This window comes from Lissotriton vulgaris, chromosome 10 (assembly GCF_964263255.1).
Source record: "Lissotriton vulgaris chromosome 10, aLisVul1.2, whole genome shotgun sequence".
Classification (NCBI taxonomy): domain Eukaryota; kingdom Metazoa; phylum Chordata; class Amphibia; order Caudata; family Salamandridae; genus Lissotriton; species Lissotriton vulgaris.
This window is the reverse complement of record NC_141698.1, coordinates 540,743,802-540,768,428: the sequence shown is the minus strand read 5'-3', so window position 1 is coordinate 540,768,428 and position 24,627 is coordinate 540,743,802. Positions and strand designations below refer to the sequence as shown.

General features: G+C 43.3%; 1 protein-coding gene across 2 annotated transcripts in view; it reads right to left on the bottom strand.

Moving 5' to 3' along the window:
* The window catches only part of CLCN7 (Cl-/H+ antiporter 7), a 353,427-nt gene that overhangs the window by 278,063 nt on the left and 50,737 nt on the right, over positions 1–24,627 (bottom strand). For both annotated transcript variants that reach the window (XM_086941381.1, XM_086941382.1), the window contains one exon: positions 4,138–4,209. In XM_086941381.1, the coding sequence (XP_086797507.1) occupies positions 4,138–4,209 (72 nt within the window). The remainder of the gene's footprint in view (positions 1–4,137; positions 4,210–24,627) is intronic.

Here is a 24,627-nt window from a genome sequence, read left to right as displayed (position 1 = left end):
TTAATCTAAAGGTAACTTCATTCCACTCCTAGACGGAGGTTCTATGCTTGCACTCTCAGTCCCCCGCCATAATCCCTGAACAATCTCTTGGTTTTCAGTACGGCCACCTGATCCATGCACAGAGAAACGTGCAAACCACCATACCAAGTAAATCGGTGAACTCCACTTATTACCACGTGGATGCGCTACCGCTGGGTATGTTTTTATACGCTTAATGAGTGTATCAACTAGTGCTGTAGAAAAGGGAGGAAATGGGTTGGAATTTCAAATACCAGGCTCTGTCTGCCTCATGAGCCTGACACTACCACCACCCCCGTTCAGAAGTACAAGGAGACCTCCACTGCAAGGTTCCTTGGGGATACTTTCAGCCCCCCCATAGATTGTGTTCCCTCGCCGGTTTAAATACTCTAAACATTAGAGGAGTAAAAACCTTGCATTTTCACTGCACTGTAATTTATAACCACCCTCACCACAAAGTTCAATAGATGAATGAACCTCACGCATGCCACTGCGATTCCGGATATTGTGTAACTAAGCTTTGTGAAACCTTTTATTGATTAATTTTTAAACTTTTTACTGGACACAAAACACCGCGCACTGGTTCAAGCACTGCGATTTCGAATGTTTTACAACGTGGGCATCTAGCTTCTATACTGTTCCTTGTTGGCAAACGGATCTTTAAAGAAATTCTTTCTTCTTTGTTTTTTTCTCCTCAACAGGCTTGTCTTATTCAGGCATGTTTTGTTATTATGTAAGTCCTGATGATGGTCCCATGCATTTATTAGAGCTATAGGGATCGAAACGTCGACACCCAAGAGTGGGTTGACACTCATACCATTGTTTAAATATTTGGGTAAATTCCACTCCAGGCGACACTGCTAGCAACCTCTGAATTTTACGCAGTGCCCTGTCTTTGCTCTCTTTTTCCTTGCCTGAGAAACACCCTCTTTTTCACCCTATATCTATTTTTCCTTTCTTTGTCAGTACGGCACAGGCTTGTGTCGTGTGATTATTGTAATGTATACTTGACATTGTGTTTTGAAAATAAACTCCTTTCCCGGCTGTGTCAGGATATCTTGATTTGTATAGTCTCCATTGTGTTGCTATACCACATTGTGTATATGTTAAATAAGCTAAGTTCCACTGTTTCCAATCACAGTAGAATGTAGTCCTCGGAGGGGAGGGCGTGTGGGCTGATGAAGTCAGTGATGTCTTCGCTGAATTGTGTGCGGGGTCCTGGTGGCCTGTAGATGAGGGTGCCTCTGAGTGTGGTCTTGGGGTCGGTGTGGATCTGGAAGTGAAGGTGTTCGGCGGCTGCGAGGTTGTCGTCGGAACTGGTTGTGATGCGGATGGTGTTCTTATGGACGATGGCGATGCCTCCTCCTGTTTGGTTGATGCGGTCCTTTCGGATGATTTTGTAGCCGTCCGGGATGGCTATGGCGATGTCGGGCGTTGATGAGGCGTTCATCCTGCTTCCTGTAAGAAAGGGGACGTCCGGCGATGTGGTGTCGAGTAGGTTCCAAAGTTCAATGGCGTGCTGTGGACCGAGCGGATGTTGAGCAGGATGCACTTCAGGTGGTTAGTGTCGGAGCTCTGTTTGGAGTTTGTGGATTTGGTGTGGGTTCTGATGCAGTCGAACTTGCAGGAGTGGCAGGTGAAGGGTCCATGGGAGTGTCCTGGGCGGCTTGGTAGCAGTTTGGGAGTCGACCGGGGTTAAGTGCTGAGAGGGTTGCGGCGTCGTACCTTATGCGGGTGGAGTGGATTTTGCGGGGGCCAGGGGGTCTGGCGCTGGGTGCGGTCCAGGCGCGGACGGGCGTAGACGGGCTTACCTTTGGCGCACCTTCGGCGCGCATGGGGCGCGTCCGCTGCGCGTGAACGCTGCGCGTCAGCTGTTCTGACATAAGTGGATATTGGGGGGGCGGAGCGAGGGAGGGGCAGCTGGGAGGCGGGAGCGGGGTGGAGAGGCGGGCTGGGAGGCACAACAACAAGATGGCAGCAAAAACGAAAGCAAACAGGACGAGATTGGGGCACGAGCAGGGATAGCGCTATGATGTGGGCAGAGGCGCAGGCACAATCAGGCACAGATTAAATGAGTAAGCAATGCGAACTTGCAAAAGCGCTACAATGACTAATATGCACACAATCTAATATACGCGATGTGGGCTATGCAAAATAGCGTTACGCTATAATCAGGCAATGCTGCAATTTTAAATAATCAAAGCGGAGCACAATAAGTAATGGGAGCAATAGCAAAGCAGAGCACAATAGCGTAAGTAATGGGAGCAATTGCGGTGAGGCGCTACAATACCAGCTGGAGCCAGGGAGCGTGGGGAAAGTGGATTTAGAATCACTCAAACAGCACCCAATTTCCATTTGTATCCACATTTAAAAATAAATACAGACAAGAAAATAAATGGATTTCTGTATGTATTTATCTGTAAAAATCAGTAAAAACGGAAAACAGGGAGGCTTAAATATGATTATATCTTAATGCAGAAGCATAATGGAAGAGAGACTGAAAGTATGTCACCTCACTACATCTCTCCTGGGATTTCTCCAAAGGTAGCCAACCTAACTGTACAGTAGGCTAAACCGGAGTGTCATCTGCAATTCTGGCACTGTAGCTAGGCCTCACAATGCTATATATTGATCTTAATATTCATACCTGTAGAATATGATAGCAAGTTTTTGTAATGATTTTGCAGCAGGTTTAAAACAGAAAAGAGCCGCAGTTGCCTCTAGAGGTGCAAAGCAAAGGCTAAGTATTGATATAATGTCGTACCGGTCTCCTAGAAGTTGGTGTTGTGCATTGCATTTGTGAGGGGAAGGACCGACAGAAGAAACACTTCTCCCGTTATTACGAAATAATTAGGGGCAGAAAACAGAAGAACAATTTATAGTCCCAGCCCCTGCAAATACCACATTGTTTCTCCAATGATGCCCCAAAAAAGTATGCAGTGAAGATCATTTTTCAACAACATACTAACGCTTGGGATCGTTTGTGAGTGTTTATTTTTTAGTTTTATAAAGATTGCTTTACCACAATTGTTAAAAATGTACTTCCGTTAAATGCACTAAAAGATGAGAGCTGTAAATTTGGTGGCCATATGTAGTGTCATGGCTGTTCAACTCAAACAAAGAGGGGAACAAGTTAGAAGGCAGAGGGGAAGATCACTAGCCTTCTGTAGTGAGAACAATTTAGGCACCCCAAAAACATAAGTTGCTGCATTCAATTCTTCCATACAAAAAATAAGGCTCAAGCAGTTGCCAAAGTATCTACTTCTACAAATTCTTCACTATGCACAACACACTGCATAAAGGATGGTTTATAACACTTCAAAAATGTTTCAAAACTCAATGATACCCCTTAAAACAAAGAATTAAAATATGTGTCTATATATTTATACAAACACAAGGAGATGATGGACGGAGTGCTGAAACTTTTCAGACACTCACCCCCAGTCACAGATCTGGGTTGAATCCATCTTAAATCGTTAGCTCACTTCACCACCTCAGTTCAGACCCAGCTATATACAAATCAGTCTTGACCCGTTCCTCATGGGAACAGTACAGCCCAACTGCTAAGCCAGGTCTTCCCTGAACCGCAAACGAGCATCCTGGGACCGGTTTCTGGGTAACACCCTTCATCAGCCAGGCTAGCTTGAATCCAGTGGCAAAGTGTTGCTCTATATATTTATGCACATCACTTACCACAACTCATTTTGCTCCTTTTACTTTTCCAACTTCACCACAGTCAATTTACCCTTCCACCTACAAGCATTGCTGTTCCAATTCCACCTTTAATCTCCCCGGCTTCCAATACTTCTCATACATTTCTAGAAAATCCTCCACTCCACTTGTAATGCCACCTCTCTCGACGCTATCAAATGACCAAAACATGCTTCGTAAGCTTTACCTCTTCATCTTCCATTTCAATTTGTACTTTATGTCAAATACATATACTGCAGGTCTTGTTTCTCAACTTCATCAAAGGACTCACCCCATATTTCCTTACTCTGTTTTTCCAGCTCATGTTTAATATCATCATCATCCTCTTTGAGTCATGGTGGCATGTCTAAATGTAGAAATATAAAATACAATCGACACTGGGGATGAAAAAGATGAAGGATAAGTTACCTCATATTTGAGCGAGAGAAGCTTCTCATTGTGTGGAATCTCTTGCAGGTCAGACAGCATGTGTTCATTTTCCTTAAGGACAGAAATCAAATGTCAATACTCATTCTGGACAGCATTATTTTCAAGTCAATATTAAAACCATCTAACTGGAAAAGATGATGATCAGGTCTTCAGCTCACAATGCCACGTCCTACAGTTATTGGCTGACTAGGTCACTGACCAAGGTAATCAGCTACTGCTGACCCAGATGTACAATATGCTCTGTATGAAGAAACAGAAAGGGATTCTACTATTCACATGGAGTGGGCAATACAATTATAAGACCAATCACGACAGCAGTGAGAGATAATAAGAGCTTAAATCATTTTTCTAGTAGAACCTAGAATTGAAACCGATTTCAACTTAAACTCAGCTACAAGGTCCTGTACACAATGATGGTATTACAGTGGGTAGTAAGGAGAAATGGGTGGAGTGAATACAGCATACATGGAGGGGAGGTTATTGTGGAGAGATTGGGGTGCTAGGCGAGGGCTACATGGAGGGAAGAGTAGCAGAGTTGCCATTTGGGAAAGGGTGGTAGTGGAACACCTTCAGGGGTGGTCAGGTAACCTGGTGGTTGCCCTTTTATAATATTCTGTCTGAACAGATGGGTTCTCAGTTCCTTAGGGGAGTGGAGATGTTAAGAAGGAGTCATCAGACTTGCGCAGGTTGAAGTTTGTAGGTTTATTCTTAAGATTAAGTTCCATGCGAAAGCACCCACAACCAGAGCCGTCCAGTCGTGAGGAAGCCAACGTCCAAAGTGACGTGCGAGGAATCCTCACGACTGAAAGGCAGGATTCCAGAACCAACAAGAAGATCTCTCGTGCTGCAGCACGAGAGAGCAACAAAGGGAGAGTAATCACATTATATAACATCTTCCCCACTAAGGAGGGAAACAAAGCAAACATACTAAGGCAAACAGGAGAAATTGCAGGAACAATGGAGGAGAGTTGCAGTGTAAAGCTAAATTACTCTAAAACATAGTCTCTCAATCTGCAGGATAACTGTTTTAAACGAAAAGCCCTTTTGGTTGCCACTTCAGGGGTTTCAGGAGTTTCCTGAGAAATCGAATCATGTGGAAGGGAAGTTTCAGGAGTTTCCTGAGAAGTCGAATCATGTGGAAGGGAAGTTTCCTCGGATAAAGAGGACTGAGGGCTGGAGTGCGAAGTTTCAGCAACGGGATTAGAGGAATGTGGTTGGGAGTAAAGAAAATCAAACCAATCACAATGCTCAGAGTCTGAAGTGGCATGCTCCTTGATGACATGGGCTTGAAGTGGAGAGATCTTGACAAGAGCTCGCTTGTTCCACCATCCACTGTCATCAAGGAGGGCTGAGGTTTTACTAACTTGAGTGACCAAATTAGGGGAGGAAAATTTGGACATACCTTTGGAAACTCTTTTTGGATTTTTGACAAGAACCATATCCCCTTTTTGCAAAGGTTGATCAACAGAATGTTTACCCTGATCAAAATGTGATTTCATTAACAGTTGCTTAGCAGACACATGATCTTGAACAGAAAAAGAAGAATCAGATAAACCAGAATTCTTATGCAACCAACTGGGATTAAGAACGGAATGAACTCTTCTTTTTCTAAGTAAGCTAAAGGGTGACACCCCGGTGGTCGAATGTGGAGAAGTATTGTAGGCCCAGACTTTGTCATGAACAAAGGGTAAAGGGTCGAGCCGAGAAGAAATAGCGGTTTGGACACCCTCCTTAATGATGCGATTGCATCTCTCAACAAGGCCATTTGAAGACGGGGAGTACAAGGCAACTTTGTGATGAAAAATATCGTTACGTTTGAGAAAGGAACACATCTTTTGAGAAACAAAATGAGTTCCGTTGTCGGTAACGATGGATTTGGGAAAACCTTCAATGTCAAAAACAGATTGCAAAAAATCAATGGCATTGTCAGTAGAAGCAGAATTGCAAAAAGAATAATAAAGCCATTTGGAATAATAGTCAACCAGGAGTATGAGAATCTTGTGTGCAGAGGGTAAAATATCATAGGGACCAGAAAAGTCCAAGGCTACTTTGTCCCACGGGCCAGCCGGTAAAGAGACAGGACATAAAGGAGTGGAAAGAGTCTTCCAATGTTTATCGGAAAGGATACACTGAGTGCAATTGTCAATCATCTTTCTAATATGAGAATCCATAGAAGCCCACCAGTAAAATTGTTTGATGCGCTGACAGGTCTTAAATATGCCGAGATGACCCTGATGAGCAGAGCGAATGATATGATCACGAACAGACTGAGGAGGAACAAATAGATCGTTGCGCATGACCATATCATTGACCAAGGAAAGTTCTTCCGAAACATTAGCAAAACCCTTAAGATCAGTGGATAGGGTTCTACGTTCGGGCCATTTGTTGACAATGAAATTCTTAACTTTACAGAGAACAGGGTCATTGGCATAAGCTGAATTCCATTCTGCTTCAGAGATGGGTTGACATTCGGCAACGGCATCAATGGTGGCAACAACACATTCAACATCATCATTAACAATTGAATCATCAGTAAGAGACATTCTAGATAGGCAATCGGCCCTGAAATTTTTACCTCCGGGAATGTGTTTGATGACAAAGTGAAATTCGTGAAGCTTGGAAAGGAGACGAACAAGTCTAGCAGAAGCTCTATTCGAGGCACTGTCAGAGAGCATGTGCATGAGAGGCTTGTGGTCTGTGTAAATTTCGAACTCGCGACCCCAAATATAGGATTTAAACTTTTGAATAGCCCAGACGCAAGCCAGGGCTTCTCTTTCAATTGTGCTGTACCTGGTTTCAGCAGGAAGAAGGGTTCTGGAAGCGAAAGCAACCGTGTGTTCTTTGCCCTCAACCCACTGACCCAGGACAGCACCCAAACCAGTGAGACTGGCGTCCACAGTGATGAAGCACGTAGAGCCGTCACAGAAGGGGTTCAAAGCAGGTGAATCTTCGATGATCTTTTTGACTTGCTCAAAAACTCTTTGCAAGTCTTGGGACCAAACAAATTTTACACCTTTTCTTTAGAGTGTTCTTAAGGGTTCAACGATTTGAGCATAACCATGAACGAATCTGGCGTAATATTCAGATAAGCCAAGGAAGGAGCGAAGTGCGTCGCGATCCTTGGGAGGCTCAGCGTCACGAATGGCTTTAATTAAAGAAAACTTGGGTTTAATGCCATTGGGGGAAAGGGAGTGACCCAAGTAATCCAACTCTTGGACACCAAATTTGCACTTATCGTGTCTAACGGTCATGCCAGCTTTTTCTAGGACTTGTAGGACAGTATTAAGAGTTTGGTTGTGCTGAAAAGAGTCATTGGCGTAGACCAAGATGTCGCCTTGGTACGCTTGTACGCCAGGGATACTTTGAAAAAGGTTGTCCATTAGTTTTTGGAAAATGCTGGTAGCAGAGGCCAAACCAAAGGGAAGCCTAAGGTACTTGAACGCACCGAAGGGGGTGACGAAAGTTGTTAACTCCTGAGACCTGAGGGATAAGGGAATTTGGTGATAAGCGGATCTGAGGTCAAGGAGGGAGAAGAATTTAGCCCCACCCAGATTAGCCAAAAGGTCGTGAATTTTGGGAAGGGGGTGGCAATCAACAATGATATTATTATTGAGGGAGCGTAAATCGGCACACAACCTAACCTCACCGGTCTTCTTGCGGACTAGAACAATGGGGGAAACCCATTCAGAAGAATCGCAGGGGGCAAGGATTCCTTCGTCACAGAGATTTTTAAGGACGCTTTTGAGTTCGTCTCTAGCGCTCAAGGGAAGAGGGCGAACCTTGTGGACAACTGGTTGAGCATTGGGTTTGAGACGAATTTCATGTTTGAAACCAATCACAGTGCCAACTTTATTTTGAAATAAGTTTGGGAAAGAACTCAGCAAGGAGTCAATTTTGACAATGGGAAAAGAAAGATCAGAAACGTCAAAGTTCCCAGAATCATGACTGGTATAATAGTCATGAGGGATGTCACCTAAAGCAATGGGTTGGTCAGAACCAGGCTTGAGGATCAAGCCCATTCTGGCTAAGTCAAACCAGCCTACGACATTCCTGCCCTTAATGGCAACATAGACCTTGGTGAAAGTGTATCTTCCAAGACAAGCAATGTTGGAATAAAAGAACCCCAACATATCAATGTCTTTTTCGCCAAATGCTTTGAGATGGAGATCAGACTTTGACAGAACAACTTTAGGCCAATTTGCAAAAAATGTAAGATCAGACAAAATGGTGATGGGAGAACCAGAATCAGCTTTAACCTGGAGGGTAATTGTACCGACTAGCAATTCACACAAAGGACTCTTAATTTTGGTAAATTCAAGAGAATCACATTCAATTGATAACATAACATCATTGAGTCTAGAAGAACAAGAGTCTATATTCTCCTGGATCTCGATATTATGGACTCTAGTGAATCTCTTGCGACCCCTGCAGACAGAAGGAAAATGACCAATTTTCTTGCAGGAGGAGCACTTTTTACCAGAGGCGGGACATGTGGGAGAATTGCCAAGATGGTTCCTGGATCCGCATCTGTAGCAAATGAGGGGTTTTCTATTTGTTTGTCTTGAAGAACTGTTGACAAGGTCAATTGAAGTGAAACCAGAAGATTGTTCAACTAAATGAACAGAAGGTTGAGAAATGCTCTCTTGTAAAATTCTAGAAGAATAAGTTGCACGCTCAATTCCCTTGGCAATATCAATAGTCTCAGTTAAAGAAGGATTTTTGCAACTTAAGAGACGCTCCTGGATTTTTTTTGAATGGCAAGCAAATATGAATTGATCTCTAATAGAGGTATCTGTACTAGCACCAAAGTCCCAAGTAGAAGCTAAGATTCTAAGTTGAGCGATGTAGTCCTCTACCGATTCATCAATACTTTGTCTACGTTTGAAGAAGTTATGGCGTTCTAAAACAATGCTAGGCTCATCATCATATTGTTTATTAAGGCGAGCAATGGCTTCTTGAAAAGCATCCCAGTTGTCACCAGATTCACCAGCGGGAGAAGCAACAAGTGGCAAATTTTCGAAGACTTGTTGGGCAGCAACTCCCAGACAACCATAGAGAATGGCAACTTTGCGAGGAGGATCGTACTTAGTGGCGTCAATGGCTACTAAATAATTTTCAAAACCTTTTAGCCAATTGCGCCAAGCGAGAGTGGGTTTACCAGGAGTTTGTAGGAAAGGAGCTGGTGTTTGAAACTGTTGACCAGAAGCCATCGTTGATGAGATGAGGTTGAAAAGAGTGATAGGCAGAAAGCGTGCCTATCGCCGATGAAAATAAACGTGGCAAAGAGCGTGCCTATCGCTGTGATGGGTGAACTTGGTAGGCAATGAGCGTGCCTATCGCTGATGAAAATAAACGTGGTAGGTAAAGAGCGTGCCTATCGCTGTGATGGGTGAACTTGGTAGGCAAGGAGCGTGCCTATCGCTGATGAAAATAAACTTGGTAGGCAATGAGCGTGCCTATCGCTGTGAAATATGAGAATGAAAGGCAAGAAGCGTGCCTATCGCTGTGAAATTTGATGAAAGCGCTGTAAAATTGATGGAAGCGCAGTGAAATTGAAGAAAGCGCTGTGAAATTGATGAAAGCGCTGTAGAATTGATGAAAGCGCTGTGAAATTGGCGAAAGCGCTGTGAAGTAGATAAAAGCGCTGTGAAAATGGTGAAAGCGCTGTGAAAATTGGTGAAAAGCGCTGTAAAATTGAAGTGTTTACAAAAAGGGGTGGTGAGGGACAGAGTCTCCGAATTAAGCAGAAAGCTCTCACCCAGTCAAAAGATCAGGGCTAGATCCAACACCGTTTTTTAGCTCACTGCACCATCCCAGTTTCAGAACCTGGCTGTATGCAAATTAGTCTGTTCCTGTCCCAGTGCATGATGGGAACAGGACAAACCAAACTACAGAAGCCAATTCTTACACTGGGAAGGAAACAAGCTCCCGGGGACCGGTTTCTGGCATTACAGCCGTCTTCGGCCCGGTTTGCTTGAATCCTGATGGTGCAATGAGCAAGGGTCTCACATCTGAGAATACCCTTCCACGCTTAGGGTGGACAAAAATATTTACAAAAAGGGGTGGTGAGGGACAGAGTCTCTGAATTAAGCAGAAAGCTCTCACCCAGTCAAAAGATCAGGGCTAGATCCAACACCGTTTTTTAGCTCACTGCACCATCCCAGTTTCAGAACCTGGCTGTATGCAAATTAGTCTGTTCCTGTCCCAGTGCATGATGGGAACAGGACAAACCAAACTACAGAAGCCAATTCTTACACTGGGAAGGAAACAAGCTCCCGGGGACCGGTTTCTGGCATTACAGCCGTCTTCGGCCCGGTTTGCTTGAATCCTGATGGTGCAATGAGCAAGGGTCTCACATCTGAGAATACCCTTCCACGCTTAGGGTGGACAAAAATATTTACAAAAAGGGGTGGTGAGGGACAGAGTCTCTGAATTAAGCAAAAAGCTCTCACCAAGTCAAAAGATCAGGGCTAGATCCAACACCGTTTTTTAGCTCACTGCACCATCCCAGTTTCAGAACCTGGCTGTATGCAAATTAGTCTGTTCCTGTCCCAGTGCATGATGGGAACAGGACAAACCAAACTACAGAAGCCAATTCTTACACTAGGAAGGAAACAAGCTCCCGGGGACCGGTTTCTGGCATTACAGCCGTCTTCGGCCCGGTTTGCTTGAATCCTGATGGTGCAATGAGCAAGGGTCTCACATCTGAGAATACCCTTCCACGCTTAGGGTGGACAAAAATATTTACAAAAAGGGGTGGTGAGGGACAGAGTCTCTGAATTAAGCAGAAAGCTCTCACCCAGTCAAAAGATCAGGGCTAGATCCAACACCGTTTTTTAGCTCACTGCACCATCCCAGTTTCAGAACCTGGCTGTATGCAAATTAGTCTGTTCCTGTCCCAGTGCATGATGGGAACAGGACAAACCAAACTACAGAAGCCAATTCTTACACTGGGAAGGAAACAAGCTCCCGGGGACCGGTTTCTGGCATTACAGCCGTCTTCGGCCCGGTTTGCTTGAATCCTGATGGTGCAATGAGCAAGGGTCTCACATCTGAGAATACCCTTCCACGCTTAGGGTGGACAAAAATATTTACAAAAAGGGGTGGTGAGGGACAGAGTCTCTGAATTAAGCAAAAAGCTCTCACCAAGTCAAAAGATCAGGGCTAGATCCAACACCGTTTTTTAGCTCACTGCACCATCCCAGTTTCAGAACCTGGCTGTATGCAAATTAGTCTGTTCCTGTCCCAGTGCATGATGGGAACAGGACAAACCAAACTACAGAAGCCAATTCTTACACTGGGAAGGAAACAAGCTCCCGGGGACCGGTTTCTGGCATTACAGCCGTCTTCGGCCCGGTTTGCTTGAATCCTGATGGTGCAATGAGCAAGGGTCTCACATCTGAGAATACCCTTCCACGCTTAGGGTGGACAAAAATATTTACAAAAAGGGGTGGTGAGGGACAGAGTCTCTGAATTAAGCAGAAAGCTCTCACCCAGTCAAAAGATCAGGGCTAGATCCAACACCGTTTTTTAGCTCACTGCACCATCCCAGTTTCAGAACCTGGCTGTATGCAAATTAGTCTGTTCCTGTCCCAGTGCATGATGGGAACAGGACAAACCAAACTACAGAAGCCAATTCTTACACTGGGAAGGAAACAAGCTCCCGGGGACCGGTTTCTGGCATTACAGCCGTCTTCGGCCCGGTTTGCTTGAATCCTGATGGTGCAATGAGCAAGGGTCTCACATCTGAGAATACCCTTCCACGCTTAGGGTGGACAAAAATATTTACAAAAAGGGGTGGTGAGGGACAGAGTCTCTGAATTAAGCAGAAAGCTCTCACCCAGTCAAAAGATCAGGGCTAGATCCAACACCGTTTTTTAGCTCACTGCACCATCCCAGTTTCAGAACCTGGCTGTATGCAAATTAGTCTGTTCCTGTCCCAGTGCATGATGGGAACAGGACAAACCAAACTACAGAAGCCAATTCTTACACTGGGAAGGAAACAAGCTCCCGGGGACCGGTTTCTGGCATTACAGCCGTCTTCGGCCCGGTTTGCTTGAATCCTGATGGTGCAATGAGCAAGGGTCTCACATCTGAGAATACCCTTCCACGCTTAGGGTGGACAAAAATATTTACAAAAAGGGGTGGTGAGGGACAGAGTCTCTGAATTAAGCAGAAAGCTCTCACCCAGTCAAAAGATCAGGGCTAGATCCAACACCGTTTTTTAGCTCACTGCACCATCCCAGTTTCAGAACCTGGCTGTATGCAAATTAGTCTGTTCCTGTCCCAGTGCATGATGGGAACAGGACAAACCAAACTACAGAAGCCAATTCTTACACTGGGAAGGAAACAAGCTCCCGGGGACCGGTTTCTGGCATTACAGCCGTCTTCGGCCCGGTTTGCTTGAATCCTGATGGTGCAATGAGCAAGGGTCTCACATCTGAGAATACCCTTCCACGCTTAGGGTGGACAAAAATATTTACAAAAAGGGGTGGTGAGGGACAGAGTCTCTGAATTAAGCAGAAAGCTCTCACCCAGTCAAAAGATCAGGGCTAGATCCAACACCGTTTTTTAGCTCACTGCACCATCCCAGTTTCAGAACCTGGCTGTATGCAAATTAGTCTGTTCCTGTCCCAGTGCATGATGGGAACAGGACAAACCAAACTACAGAAGCCAATTCTTACACTGGGAAGGAAACAAGCTCCCGGGGACCGGTTTCTGGCATTACAGCCGTCTTCGGCCCGGTTTGCTTGAATCCTGATGGTGCAATGAGCAAGGGTCTCACATCTGAGAATACCCTTCCACGCTTTGTGAAGTAGTAAGTGAAGTAAGCACAGTGAAATTGATGAAGTCGCAGTGCGTGTGAAACGCAAAGCGGTGGACGAAGGCTTTAAAAGGAGCAGAAAATGGCCGCCGGCGTCGTCGTCTAGGAGACGGAAAGACGTGGTTTTCTAGATGCAGTGGAGCTTGTTCTGAGGCGTAGCGCGCGTGTGCGCGAGCAGGAAGTCGGAACGTTGCGCGCGTGAATGAGCGCGAGCCAGCAACCGACGGGCAGAAGCAGCGCCAAGGAGCAAGCCCAAAAACCAAATAAATTGAGGCCGGGAGGCAGGAAATGGACAGGAAAGGTGTCCAGAAGCATACGACCTGGTGTAGCAGGAAGCAGACTGGAGGCGAGTTGAGCAGAGAAGGCACAACGAGCAGTGGTCGAGTTCCGGTGAGTAGGCTGGCGGTGGGTGCTGCAGGGAAATCCCGATCGTCGCCAATAATGTTAAGAAGGAGTCATCAGACTTGCGCAGGTTGAAGTTTGTAGGTTTATTCTTAAGATTAAGTTCCATGCGAAATCACCCACAACCAGAGCCGTCCAGTCGTGAGGAAGCCAACGTCCAAAGTGACGTGCGAGGAATCCTCACGACTGAAAGGCAGGATTCCAGAACCAACAAGAAGATCTCTCATGCTGCAGCACGAGAGAGCAACAAAGGGAGAGTAATCACATTATATAACAGGAGAAGAGATGGAGCTCTGCACTGGTCTGAACGCAAAGACTCTTCACAGGGATTCCAATGGCACACAAATGAGTGTTCATATGGCACAATAGGGCATAATAAAGACCTTCAAGGACATATACGAAAATGTTCACAGGGGAAACAGAAAACCTCAAAAATATTTACAACGGTAATGCTCCAGATATTTAGAAATATACTTGAGAGATGCCCTTGTGCGCCTTTAATTAACTTACAGAATGCTTACAAAGCATCTAAGAAAATAAGGTTATTATGAACAGTGAGAGGATATTCAGAGGTTACAGCATAACCCCAAAATAAACAAGCATTGACAAAGCCAACAGATCTCGCCTTATGCAAGAGCTATTAGCTTTGCCAAAATGTTTTAACCATGCTGTACATCAGTGTGGCTACTGTTCAGAATGGCTAAAGGTTAAGGGGGTAAAGGAGAGTGGAGTGTCGTAAAGTAGAGTAGTTATGGAGTGGTGTAGAGTGGTGTAGATTAGAGTGAAGTGGAGTGTCAGTCTTAGTGTGTTGTGGAGGGAATAGGGTGGCATAGTGTGAAGTAGTGCCATAGAGAGGTGTAGAGCAAAGTGGAGTGGAATACATGGCATTGCATAGAGTGTTGTAGAGTATAGTGACCTAGCGTGAAGTAGTGTAAGAGAGTGGAGTGGCAGAGTGGAATATAGTGAAATAGAGTGTCAAAATTCAAAATTACAACAATTGCTTAATATCCGTATTCTGAAATATCTGCACGGTTCATTTACATTTTACTTTGTGCTAGGAAAAAAAATAACTGTACAGTACAGCCTGAAACGCCAGTATGATTGTCACATACATCCTCTGACTTTGAAGTTACAGAAAGAAAAGTAAACACCAAACTCCCTGGAAGACAGAGCATAACATATGACCACGGTCTTTGAATGCACAGCAAATCTAATAAAAGAATAAGATCTAAAGGACTGTTTACAGAAATTGAACACTGGTGGAAGAATACGGTAAACAGAGTTTGGGCAAGGGAAGGGGCAAACTCAAGCTGGACAGCCTAAAACAAATAAAGCCAGCAGATAGAAAGCAAGTAAAGGTGAGTCGCAACCCACAAAGCCAATGGTAAGCAATGGGCGGAATGCACTCCCAGGGAAGCTTTCTGAAAGTCCCCAAGATGATGTTAGCACACCAGACAGGGCAGCTGTCTGGTGGGCTTCGAGCTAACAATAAAAGATCATAGGAAACGCAAATGGAACACTTACAAAATAGGTACATGCAAATAACTAACTTGCAATAAATTTTTTTCAATGGCAATGACAGAAGAACTATAATAAGTGACTTAGAATTATGACATGGTGCATTTCTTTTTAAGTTTAAAAGCAAGTTCAAATGTTATGTTTATTATTTTTTTTTTCCGGGTAAGTTAGGTTGAGTTTATCTATTGGATGTCTATCGTACTTTGATTTGGTGGTCATGAAGGGAGGTGGGGTAGGCAGGAGAATGGTGGCTTGTTTTCCCGCTTTTTTGTTTGCGTGGTTGTCTGCTGTGTGCTGAGTGGCATGTCTGGTAGAAACCAAACGAGTTGGGGTTGTTTTGAGCATTGTGTTGGAAAAACTAATCAAAACTACATCATTGCTTGATAGTGGGATCTTTTCAGAACTTTGAGAGCGCAAAGTAGAATGACCTGACTCTTTACAAACCCAGGGACGTCATTAAGGATACAAGAAAAAACACAAGTATCCTCACCCTTCAATCTTTATTTACATTTTGAGAAGGAACAGGTCAGTATTAAAACATTACCAGCAATGGAGGTAGGCATGGTTCATGAACATTTTTGTGAACTATAGATACCAAGAATAATGAAAAATCATCATGCGGCATTGTTTTGTGGCTCTTTCAAGCATCTGTAGAGGATTTACTGGCAGATAAGCATGCATCAGGGATGTGGACAGCTCACTGCTTATTCAATATTTCTAAGTGACACTAACACATCCCTGAACTAATTCCCCAAAACGTCAATACTTTTAGGTCCTGAATGCATAGAAGCACTTCATAAAGCAGTTAACCTGACTTTATTAGCTCTTGCTCAGAATTCACTTATGTTCACAGTGTAAAATGGACTAGAAATTAACAATGCAAGCCATAAATTTCCGAAAGTCAAAATTCAAGACTTCTTGGCATCTTAATGGTAATTTCTCATTAATGTCACATCCAATTGCTATTTGGATATGTCATATGATCACAGATTTTCTTGATTATAAGAAAGGTTCCTGAACATTGTTGAAGGAGCCCTTAGTGACATTTTAAGTGTGTTATGGAGATATTCTTTTCTGCCACTGAAGAAAGTGTACGTTGCTAAGGCTATGCTTCTATTCTAATATTCAATTAGTCTTTATTCGATAATTCCAATCATAAAAGACACAGTACAACATAAAAGTGTCATCTAAAATAATAAATACTGCCCTAAGAGAATATAATACTCACAAGATTTAATATCAACATTATCGAAAATTCCTGACTATTTTTCGGGGGCGCAATCAAGCTACACGTGGAATTCCCAAACTAGTCTCCAGGTTTTTCCGTATGCTTCTATCATATATGTATCCCCGGTATGGCTACTAGTTATTGGGTTTGCCATTAGCTGTTGTGCAGCTTAATTTGGTTGTAAAGATTGGAATTAGGCAACCTTCCCCACTTGATGCCATCACAAATGAAATGGGTCTGACATCATCATGATAGGCTCCATAGCTAACCATGAATTCAAATTGGTATCATTATCTTAACCCGGATCAAACGAATATTTTATGAAATTGTTTATGGTCTGTACTCAAAGAACCAGGTGGTGACTACGTGTATGCATTTCTTCCTTTGTGTGCCTGCTATTTTGGAATACTGGGGTTGTCCTTGGATTTTTCAACTCCATAATTGGCTATCAAATATGTTTAGGTAGCTGTAAAATAAAGAACATTGATTTCTGTGCCGACTTAAATCTGCAAAATCATTCTTTCTATTTGCTGTACAACAGTAATGCAAATAGTTCGTGAAAGTTATCTCTGTATGGAGGTCTCCTAGACAGACGCAAAACGATAAGGCTAATGAACATTAGACTAGGAAACATTCTTATCCTGGATAAGGTCTCCAAATACAATTGTGCTACTACAATTATCAATGTAATGCAGAATCTATGGTGATTGCATAGAAACCATGGCTCAAGTTCTCTTCGACCTAACGGCACTTAATACATATCAGAATAGAATACAACACAAGAATCACCTGACAGGACTGCAAGCCCAAAATAACAAACTGTCCATCTTCTTTTCAGGTTTGGCTCAATGGTAGGGCAGTGGGCAATTCTCCAGGCTTTGGTGCCATCTACCCAGCAACGTTGCTTTTATCATTGGAAGTGGGATGTGAGGGGGAATTAATAACAAACTTGTTTGCGCTGGGCCATAGTAACGTAGTATGCAGGATTCCATCAACGAGGTCATGGGAAGTACACTGGTGCGGGTGGTCTGGTTGCATAGCCAACCGTATCTTGAGAAATGTAGTGGTTTAGTTTTGACTTGTAAGCATATCATCCCTTCAACTGAAAGGAACGTTCAAAAGATTTTAATTACATTGATTAGGTAGTGAACTTTTAGACGACGATAATTCACTGAAAAAAAAGCGAACATGAATATGCATATTCCAGTGCCCGCTAAGCACAGCCTTTGACACGGACAAGAGGGCAAAGAGAGCTGCCAAATTTGAACCCATTATGCTCAGTACCCTTACCTAAGTGCGACTGCAGACTGCTGGCATCTGTGCCATGCAGGTGCTGGAAGCATGGCATGTCCTAGTACCCCTGACAAAAAAGTCACTTGGCACAGGTACTTCAGGAAAATTCCTAATATCAATTTCCTTCTGCCCTTGATAGAAACAAATCTACTATTGTTTTCAGAGGAGAAACATCTTGCAAAAGTGCAAGAGTATTCACAAATTTGTGAGGTGGACCTGCTCAAAAACTTTTCCAGGTGGACCCACTATAGAACACTGAAAAAGCTTCCTCTAACCTATCAAACAGATTTGATCACCAAATATTAGGCAATTCTTGTTTAAGTGTCCCAGAACTGCACCGGTTTATTGTCTTCCGACGCCTTTAAGAGTTAATATAGTCTTTTACAAATTAAACTATGGGTTAAAAAATAGTCAGGAGCTTGGTGGTCTTCAGACTAGTTCCTAAGGGGCACATGCATCAATATTGCATTTTGTGATTCCTTAATTGCGAAAAAAAAGGAATCGCAATTAAGGAATTGCAAACTTCAATGCATCAAGAAATCGCTAAAAAAAATAGCGATTTCTTGAAATTCCTTAATTGCTATTCTCTAATTGAGAATCGCAATTAAGGAATACCTCCCCATCCATTCCTATAGGCCTAGAGGCCCATAGGAATGAATGGGAAGACATTCTTAATTTGCGATTCACCATTAGAAATTCGCAAATTGAGAATGCAATTTCAAGGGTGCAGGGGTGTCCAAAGGACACCCTGTTGCACCCCTGAAATCTGCCTATAAGTACATTTTGCACACACACATGCCCCAAGGGCATGTGTGTGTGTAAAATGTAACTTTGAAAAATTAACTTTAGTGCATTTTTTAAAGTTTTCGCAAATTACCATGAAGGTCAACTTCATGGTAATTTGCTTCCCTTATTTGCGAATTCGCAATTTTTAAAATTTTGATGCATTGCATTTAAGGAATCTCAATTTGAGATTCCTTAAATGCAATCGCAATTTAAGAAATCGCAATTTTGCGATTTCTTAAATTGCAAAAATTACAAAAATGATAATGAATTCCTAAAATTGGAATTGCATTCGCAAACGGCTGAATTTTGTGATTCGCACCATTTGCAAATGCAATTTCCATGGATGCATGTGCCCCCAAGTCTTGCATCATTTTATTATTTTAAATGAAACAAACGACAAATGTGTTTATAGCGGCCAGCAGATTGCAGGACACACATCACCTTTTAATTTCAGTTCACATATTCCCAATCTCACAGAACTGCCTCTTGAACTCCTCAGAATTTGAGTGTCTCCTAAACCCGTAAATGCAGCGTGCCCACTTTGACTAACAGGAGTCCCATGTGCACTAGAAAGAAGCATTGGCAATGCCAATCGGTCAAGCTTATGAATGCACATTAAAGCCATAATTAAATATCCATGTAGGTTAATGACTGCCCTTCTTCCATCTGTGATGCTGCCAGAAAACAAAAATCTAGTCATCTAAGATACTTTAATGGCATTATATTGGCATGTGTGTGCCCCTTAAAGATAAAGCTCAGGGAGCTGGATAAATTAACAAGATTATCACAGCTGTGCGGAGGGCGAGCACTTTTTGGGGGAAGCACACAACTTGTGCCCAATAAAACCATGTTCTTGTGGCTCTCAGCATGTGGGCGAGGCAAAAGCCCCTCTCCTTGTGGTTCTCACATAATTGTGCACAAAAAGAGGTAGTGTCTTGAATTATGAACCTTTGGAGCACAGGAGATAGGTAATACAAGCAGGGGTTGTGGCAGAGTTGCTACGTTCCCTTCAGTTAGTGGGCCCACGCATACATCAACCGTCGACACTTGCCTAGAGAAAGGAACTAGCTATGCACAAGACTGTACGCACACACTTGTTTTAAAGTGCATGCATAAACACACAGTCTCACTAATCACAGTGCATTTATAGGGCTGAGCTCCAGAGAGCGTAACCAGCATACCACATGGGCTCCACTAGCATATTGGGCGGGAGTATCTCCTGCGTAGTAAACAGATATGTACCCCTGCCATGACTGACCCGAACACATATTAAACTGGTCTCCTGACTTTTCTTTGGTCCAGCTAAAACACTACTCTAGTGTGTGTACTGCCCATGGTCCTGGGTTGCTGACAAAGAAGCAGTGGTAGCATCCTGATTTTTGTGGATTAAACTACTGAACAGATTTTTTCCGGATTCTGATGAGTATTGCGGCAAGTGGTTCTACTTGTGAAAAGTTCCAACTATATGTGACTCCCAGACACTTCTATTGACATCGTATGCCTCTGTAAGACAGGGACAGTAGCAAGACTGTTATGGTGAGAGTATGGCTCCAGGAACTGGCAGGGTCTATTCTAGATTGCCCCTGGTTTGATATGGCGCAATGGAATACAGCTTCCACCGACAGTGGAGGTAAATTGATTGCATTTCAGGAGCTGAAATGAGGAGCCAAAGACACGGATGTGTGGAAGGATGGAGACACAGCTACTTTTTTGCATGGAGTAGATTATTTCTTCTTGGGAGCGGTTGCTTGTTTCATGGAAGAAGAATGAAGCCGTGTCAGCAGATTCTGTTAGGGGTTGGGAAGTTTCTAGGCAGCGCCTGCCTTATCTTTGCCAGAAGGTTACTTCAGGAAGGCGAATAGCTTGTTGTAGAGCCTTCACATTTGATTGTGCTCATGTTTTGGATACTCCTGCATGGAGCCAAAACATTACATTTGAAAATCACCCAAAACTGGTTCCTGAAGTCTAGGCAGTGGATCAAGATCCCCAGTCTGGAAACTCAGTATACAGGTGAGGGCCAAACTATCCCACTTTGTTCCAGTTTCTACTTGACCAAGGATGGGAGTGCTCCGCAGAGTACTTTAAGAGCTACTGTGATATAGGGCTGATAACCACCTCATAGCCAGTCACATGAGGGGATATTAGCTGAAGTTTATAAACTTGCTTGAGAGCAGTTGCTCTGCTTAGTGCCTAAGAGCCTGCCTGCCTGCCTTCTTCTAGGGAGACGCAAAAACAAAAGTTGATGGACAGAATGCAGAACAATGTCATACATTCACCTCAGTACAGAGATCTGGGACTAAATCCATCGTTTTTTTGCTCACCATGCCATTCCAGTTCTAACCCAGCCATATGCAAATCAGTCTTGACCCTGTGCCCCATGGGAACAGTCCAGCGCGAACTGCCAAGCCAGGTCCTCCCTGGACTAGAAACAAGTATCCTAGGAACGGTTTCGGGCTTTCAGCCCTCATCAGCCAGGATAGCTTGATTCCAGTGGCATGGAGAGTACGGGACTCACGTCTGGGCAGACCAGTCCCACTTAGGGTGACAAATGCAAAAACAACAATTGATGGACAGAATGCAGAACAATGTCATACATTCACCCCAGTACAGAGATCTGGGCCTAAATCCATCGTTTTTTTGCTCACCTGTCCCAGGATGCTTGTTTCCGGTCCAGGGAAGTCATGGCTTGGAAGTTCGGGCTGGAGTGTTCCCATGAGGCACAGGGTCAGACTGATTTGCATATGGCCATGTCTGAACTGGGGTGGTGGAGTGAGCTAAAGAATGATGATGGGTTAAACCCAGATCAGTTGACTGGGGTGAGTGTTTGATTTGCTCAAATGCTCCGTCCATCATCCCCTTTGATATCGCTTTCTTCTAGGGAGAAGCAGTATGTCTGGCCTTACAGTAGTAGAGACTGTCCCGGGAGAGAATCCCATCCAGATCCCAGGTGTGTGGAGCACCCTGGAGAGCATACTTGTTACCAGGAATGTAACAAATGCTGAACTCAAATCTGCAAATGTCTCGATTATGAAATGAGATTTTACATCTGGCAGTTGTGGTTTCAGACACTTAATGCCTAGTAAAAGATCACGTGTTTTACAAAGATGTGTTAAGTCTTTGAAGGGTTTTGGCCTTTTCAGATTAAACAGGTAGAGATAAAAAATACTCAAGGTGACTTAAGGTTTCCTTAACTCTCAATAACCAACAATAACAACATGGATTAAACACTAACCTTACATTTCAGAGCAGCATGCTGCTTGGAGTAAAGCACTTCAATACATTAGTAGTGGTAGTAAGTGCTATAATAAATGCAATTACAATACAATTCAACCAACCAAAGAAGCAGGGTGATTGGTCTACTGCAAAAAAGAGACAATAATGGTCATGCTTAAATTAAGTGCCAAGATGATTTGAAAGAAGGAATTACATAATTTGTCCCTTAGGATAACACTGCACATTGTGCGTGATTTGAGACCCTCCTAGGCAGTTTGGAAAATCAGTTTTCTGACGTTAATGACAGAGCGTTAAGAGGAACATTTGGGCAAGTGAAAAACACTTACTCTCAAAGGGAAGTAGCAGCACAGACCAGAGAGGTGAAAAATATCTTCCATTTCCCCAAACAAAAGCAATTATTGATACAGTGGTTAGTGATCCAAATAAACCAGCTTTTAAATAACATGATGGGATTCTCAATTAGTTTGCCAACCTTGATCTGATCTTTAAACATTTAGGAAGCTTAAAAATTACGAAATTTGATGGCAAGGACCCAGAGGAGAAGGCAAAGGGAGTTCTGTGGATGTGTCATAGGAAGTCGCAGAAGGGCAAACTACAGGAAAAGCTTGATGGGTTCTGAATAAGGGCACCCACATTTGTGGGATGTTAGGGACTTTCCACACGGTGTGGTCAAAATCCATGGCCTGTAACTGGTCCCTACTGGACACAGCCATAGGCAGATGCCAATGGTACTTTAAACAGAAGTCAAAGCAGATGGCACAAAACCGAAACAAAAACTCATAATGGTGAGTGCCCTAGAGCTTCTTTTTCATAGTGGTATATTCTCTATTATTTATTTTGTAATTTCATACAAGCGCGGACATGACCTGGAGGCATCAGAGCACTTCATGATATAGTTGGAACATATCAATAAAAAATAGAAAAAGGAAAATATACATGTACATGGAGCGAATGCCAAGTCAGACACATCCTGGGAGGTACAGCGTTTCACACAAAAGCATACCAAAACATAGCAATGAACAATAGTTAGTGTAGGTTGAGCATGTATGGTTTTGGAGAAAGAGTAAGGAGTGGTTTAGGTCACATGATGTTCAAAGAGACAAGCTTTTTTGAAGGTGACATCATATGTGGTCAGGGGTGGCTTGGCAGCAGGGAGTTCCAGATTCTTGGGGCGCTTGGAAGAAGACTCCTGAATTTCTGGGGATCGTCCAGACGGTTTCCGAAGTGCCGTAATAGTCGAAAATGAATAAGTGTACAGAAAGGAGCAGCTCTATGCAAAGCAAGTTGGGGAAGGTAGAACCTTTGCTAGAATTTGGACTCATTCTGTTCCCTTTATACACACTTTAAGTAAGATGGGAATAAGAGCATGGGGTCTGGGACAGAATCGGCTTTAAATGCCCCTTGCAACGAGTTATTACAAACCGGCAGCTTGGCTTTGCTTTTATTACAGATTATTAGATGGATGCATTTGTTTTTGCTAATTTGAACATGGCACTTTGGAACTTCATATCTGACACTTTGGAAAATGAAATTTTGCACTGGACACTTTGAAATTCTTTATTCGGTATCCTTGAGCTTGAACAAATGGAATTTTGGGCATTTAAAATTTTCGAATAGTCTTGTTTTGAACTCATCATAATGCTGGATTTGGCTTGACTGTCTTCTGAAACATGTTTGCACTTTTCCCTGCTTGCACTTTGCACTTTATACTCTGAAATCTGTATTGCTGGTGTTATGGATAATATTTTTAGGGTGTCTATGTATTAAGATATATTGCAGATTTTTTTAACCTCATGCGCACTAGCGGAATTCCGCTCTTGCGCTGAGATTTTTTAAAACGCATGTTACGTGACGAGCTGGGCTCGTCATCAGCGTGCGAGGAGGCTACGCCATGACGAGCCCAGCTCGTCATCAGCGTGGAAGGGGTTAAGGTTTGTGCCGAGGTGATCAAGATAGAGGTTTAAAAGGGTTGAGCACAGAATCAAATGTTGAAGGACCTCTTGTTGCAGGCTCACTGGATCAGAGACGGCATTCCCAATTTTCACTATTTGGGAGTGGTTAGATGGGTATGAGGTGAACTACTTAAGGACGACACCATCAATGCCCATTTGATGCTTCAGGGTGTTTAACATAGCTTGGTGGTTGACTGTGTCAAACGCAGAGAATACTTCGAGAAGCTCAAGTAGACGGGAGCTACCAGTGCGATGGATGAGGATGGCATTGTCCACAATCTGCAGAATTGCAGTCTCACTGCTGTGGCCCTGATGAAATCCAGATTGAATAGATTCAAGGAGGTTGTTGTCCTGGAAGTGAGATGATACATTTCTTATTCCCCATACTAAGTGCTAAAAGGTATTTATCAAAGCAAACTGTGTTTGAAAAGATAGAGTAGTAAATGGGAAGAGTATGTTGTCATTCCTTCCAAGTACATAAAACGCACCTCTAATTTCATACATCCATGCGACATGGAAAATGTAACTCTTAAGCACTCTCCGGTGAAGAGGCCGAGAAATGATCAGGCTCTGTTTGGAAGATACAAATAACTGGACTATACAATGCTAAAGTCCTTAATTCATAAATACATAATTGACAAGATACAAATGGCCGCTATGTCAGTGATGCAACAATAAGCATCTACTTCAACACACCTTTTAAATAGTGATATTATGTAACTTACTAATTATTACCAATCTAAGGTGCAGGTGAGTAACACTATTCATCCAACTCCACTATACATGAACTAAAATAAGGTTTAGTTGTTATACAGGTATAACATTTTCTAATCAGTATTAAGCTGGTTCCAGGATTTGCACTCAAGATAGTCAAGTGCTTTCATTGTTTTGCACAGACTAGTCTTGTTTTTAGAGCTGGGTGGTATACAAAGATTTGTCAAAACAATGTCTTGGTCACAGATTGAAGATAAACAAAGAGTTAATTTCCCAGGTCAGAAGTGGTCACTGGGTATATTGGTTTACAATTCCAGATCCTGCCAGTGGCGTAGCTAGGTCTTTTACTGCCTGTGGCAGTGCCAGGCTTTGCTGCCCCACGGCGACCATAAGAGGGGGTGGGTGGGGGTCGTGCTGGTGTTCAATTTCTGCTTTCACCAACCCCAAAACTTGTGCCACCCCCTTGCTACGCCACTAGTTCCTACACCTGCACACTTCAGCAGAATTAAGAATTGTTT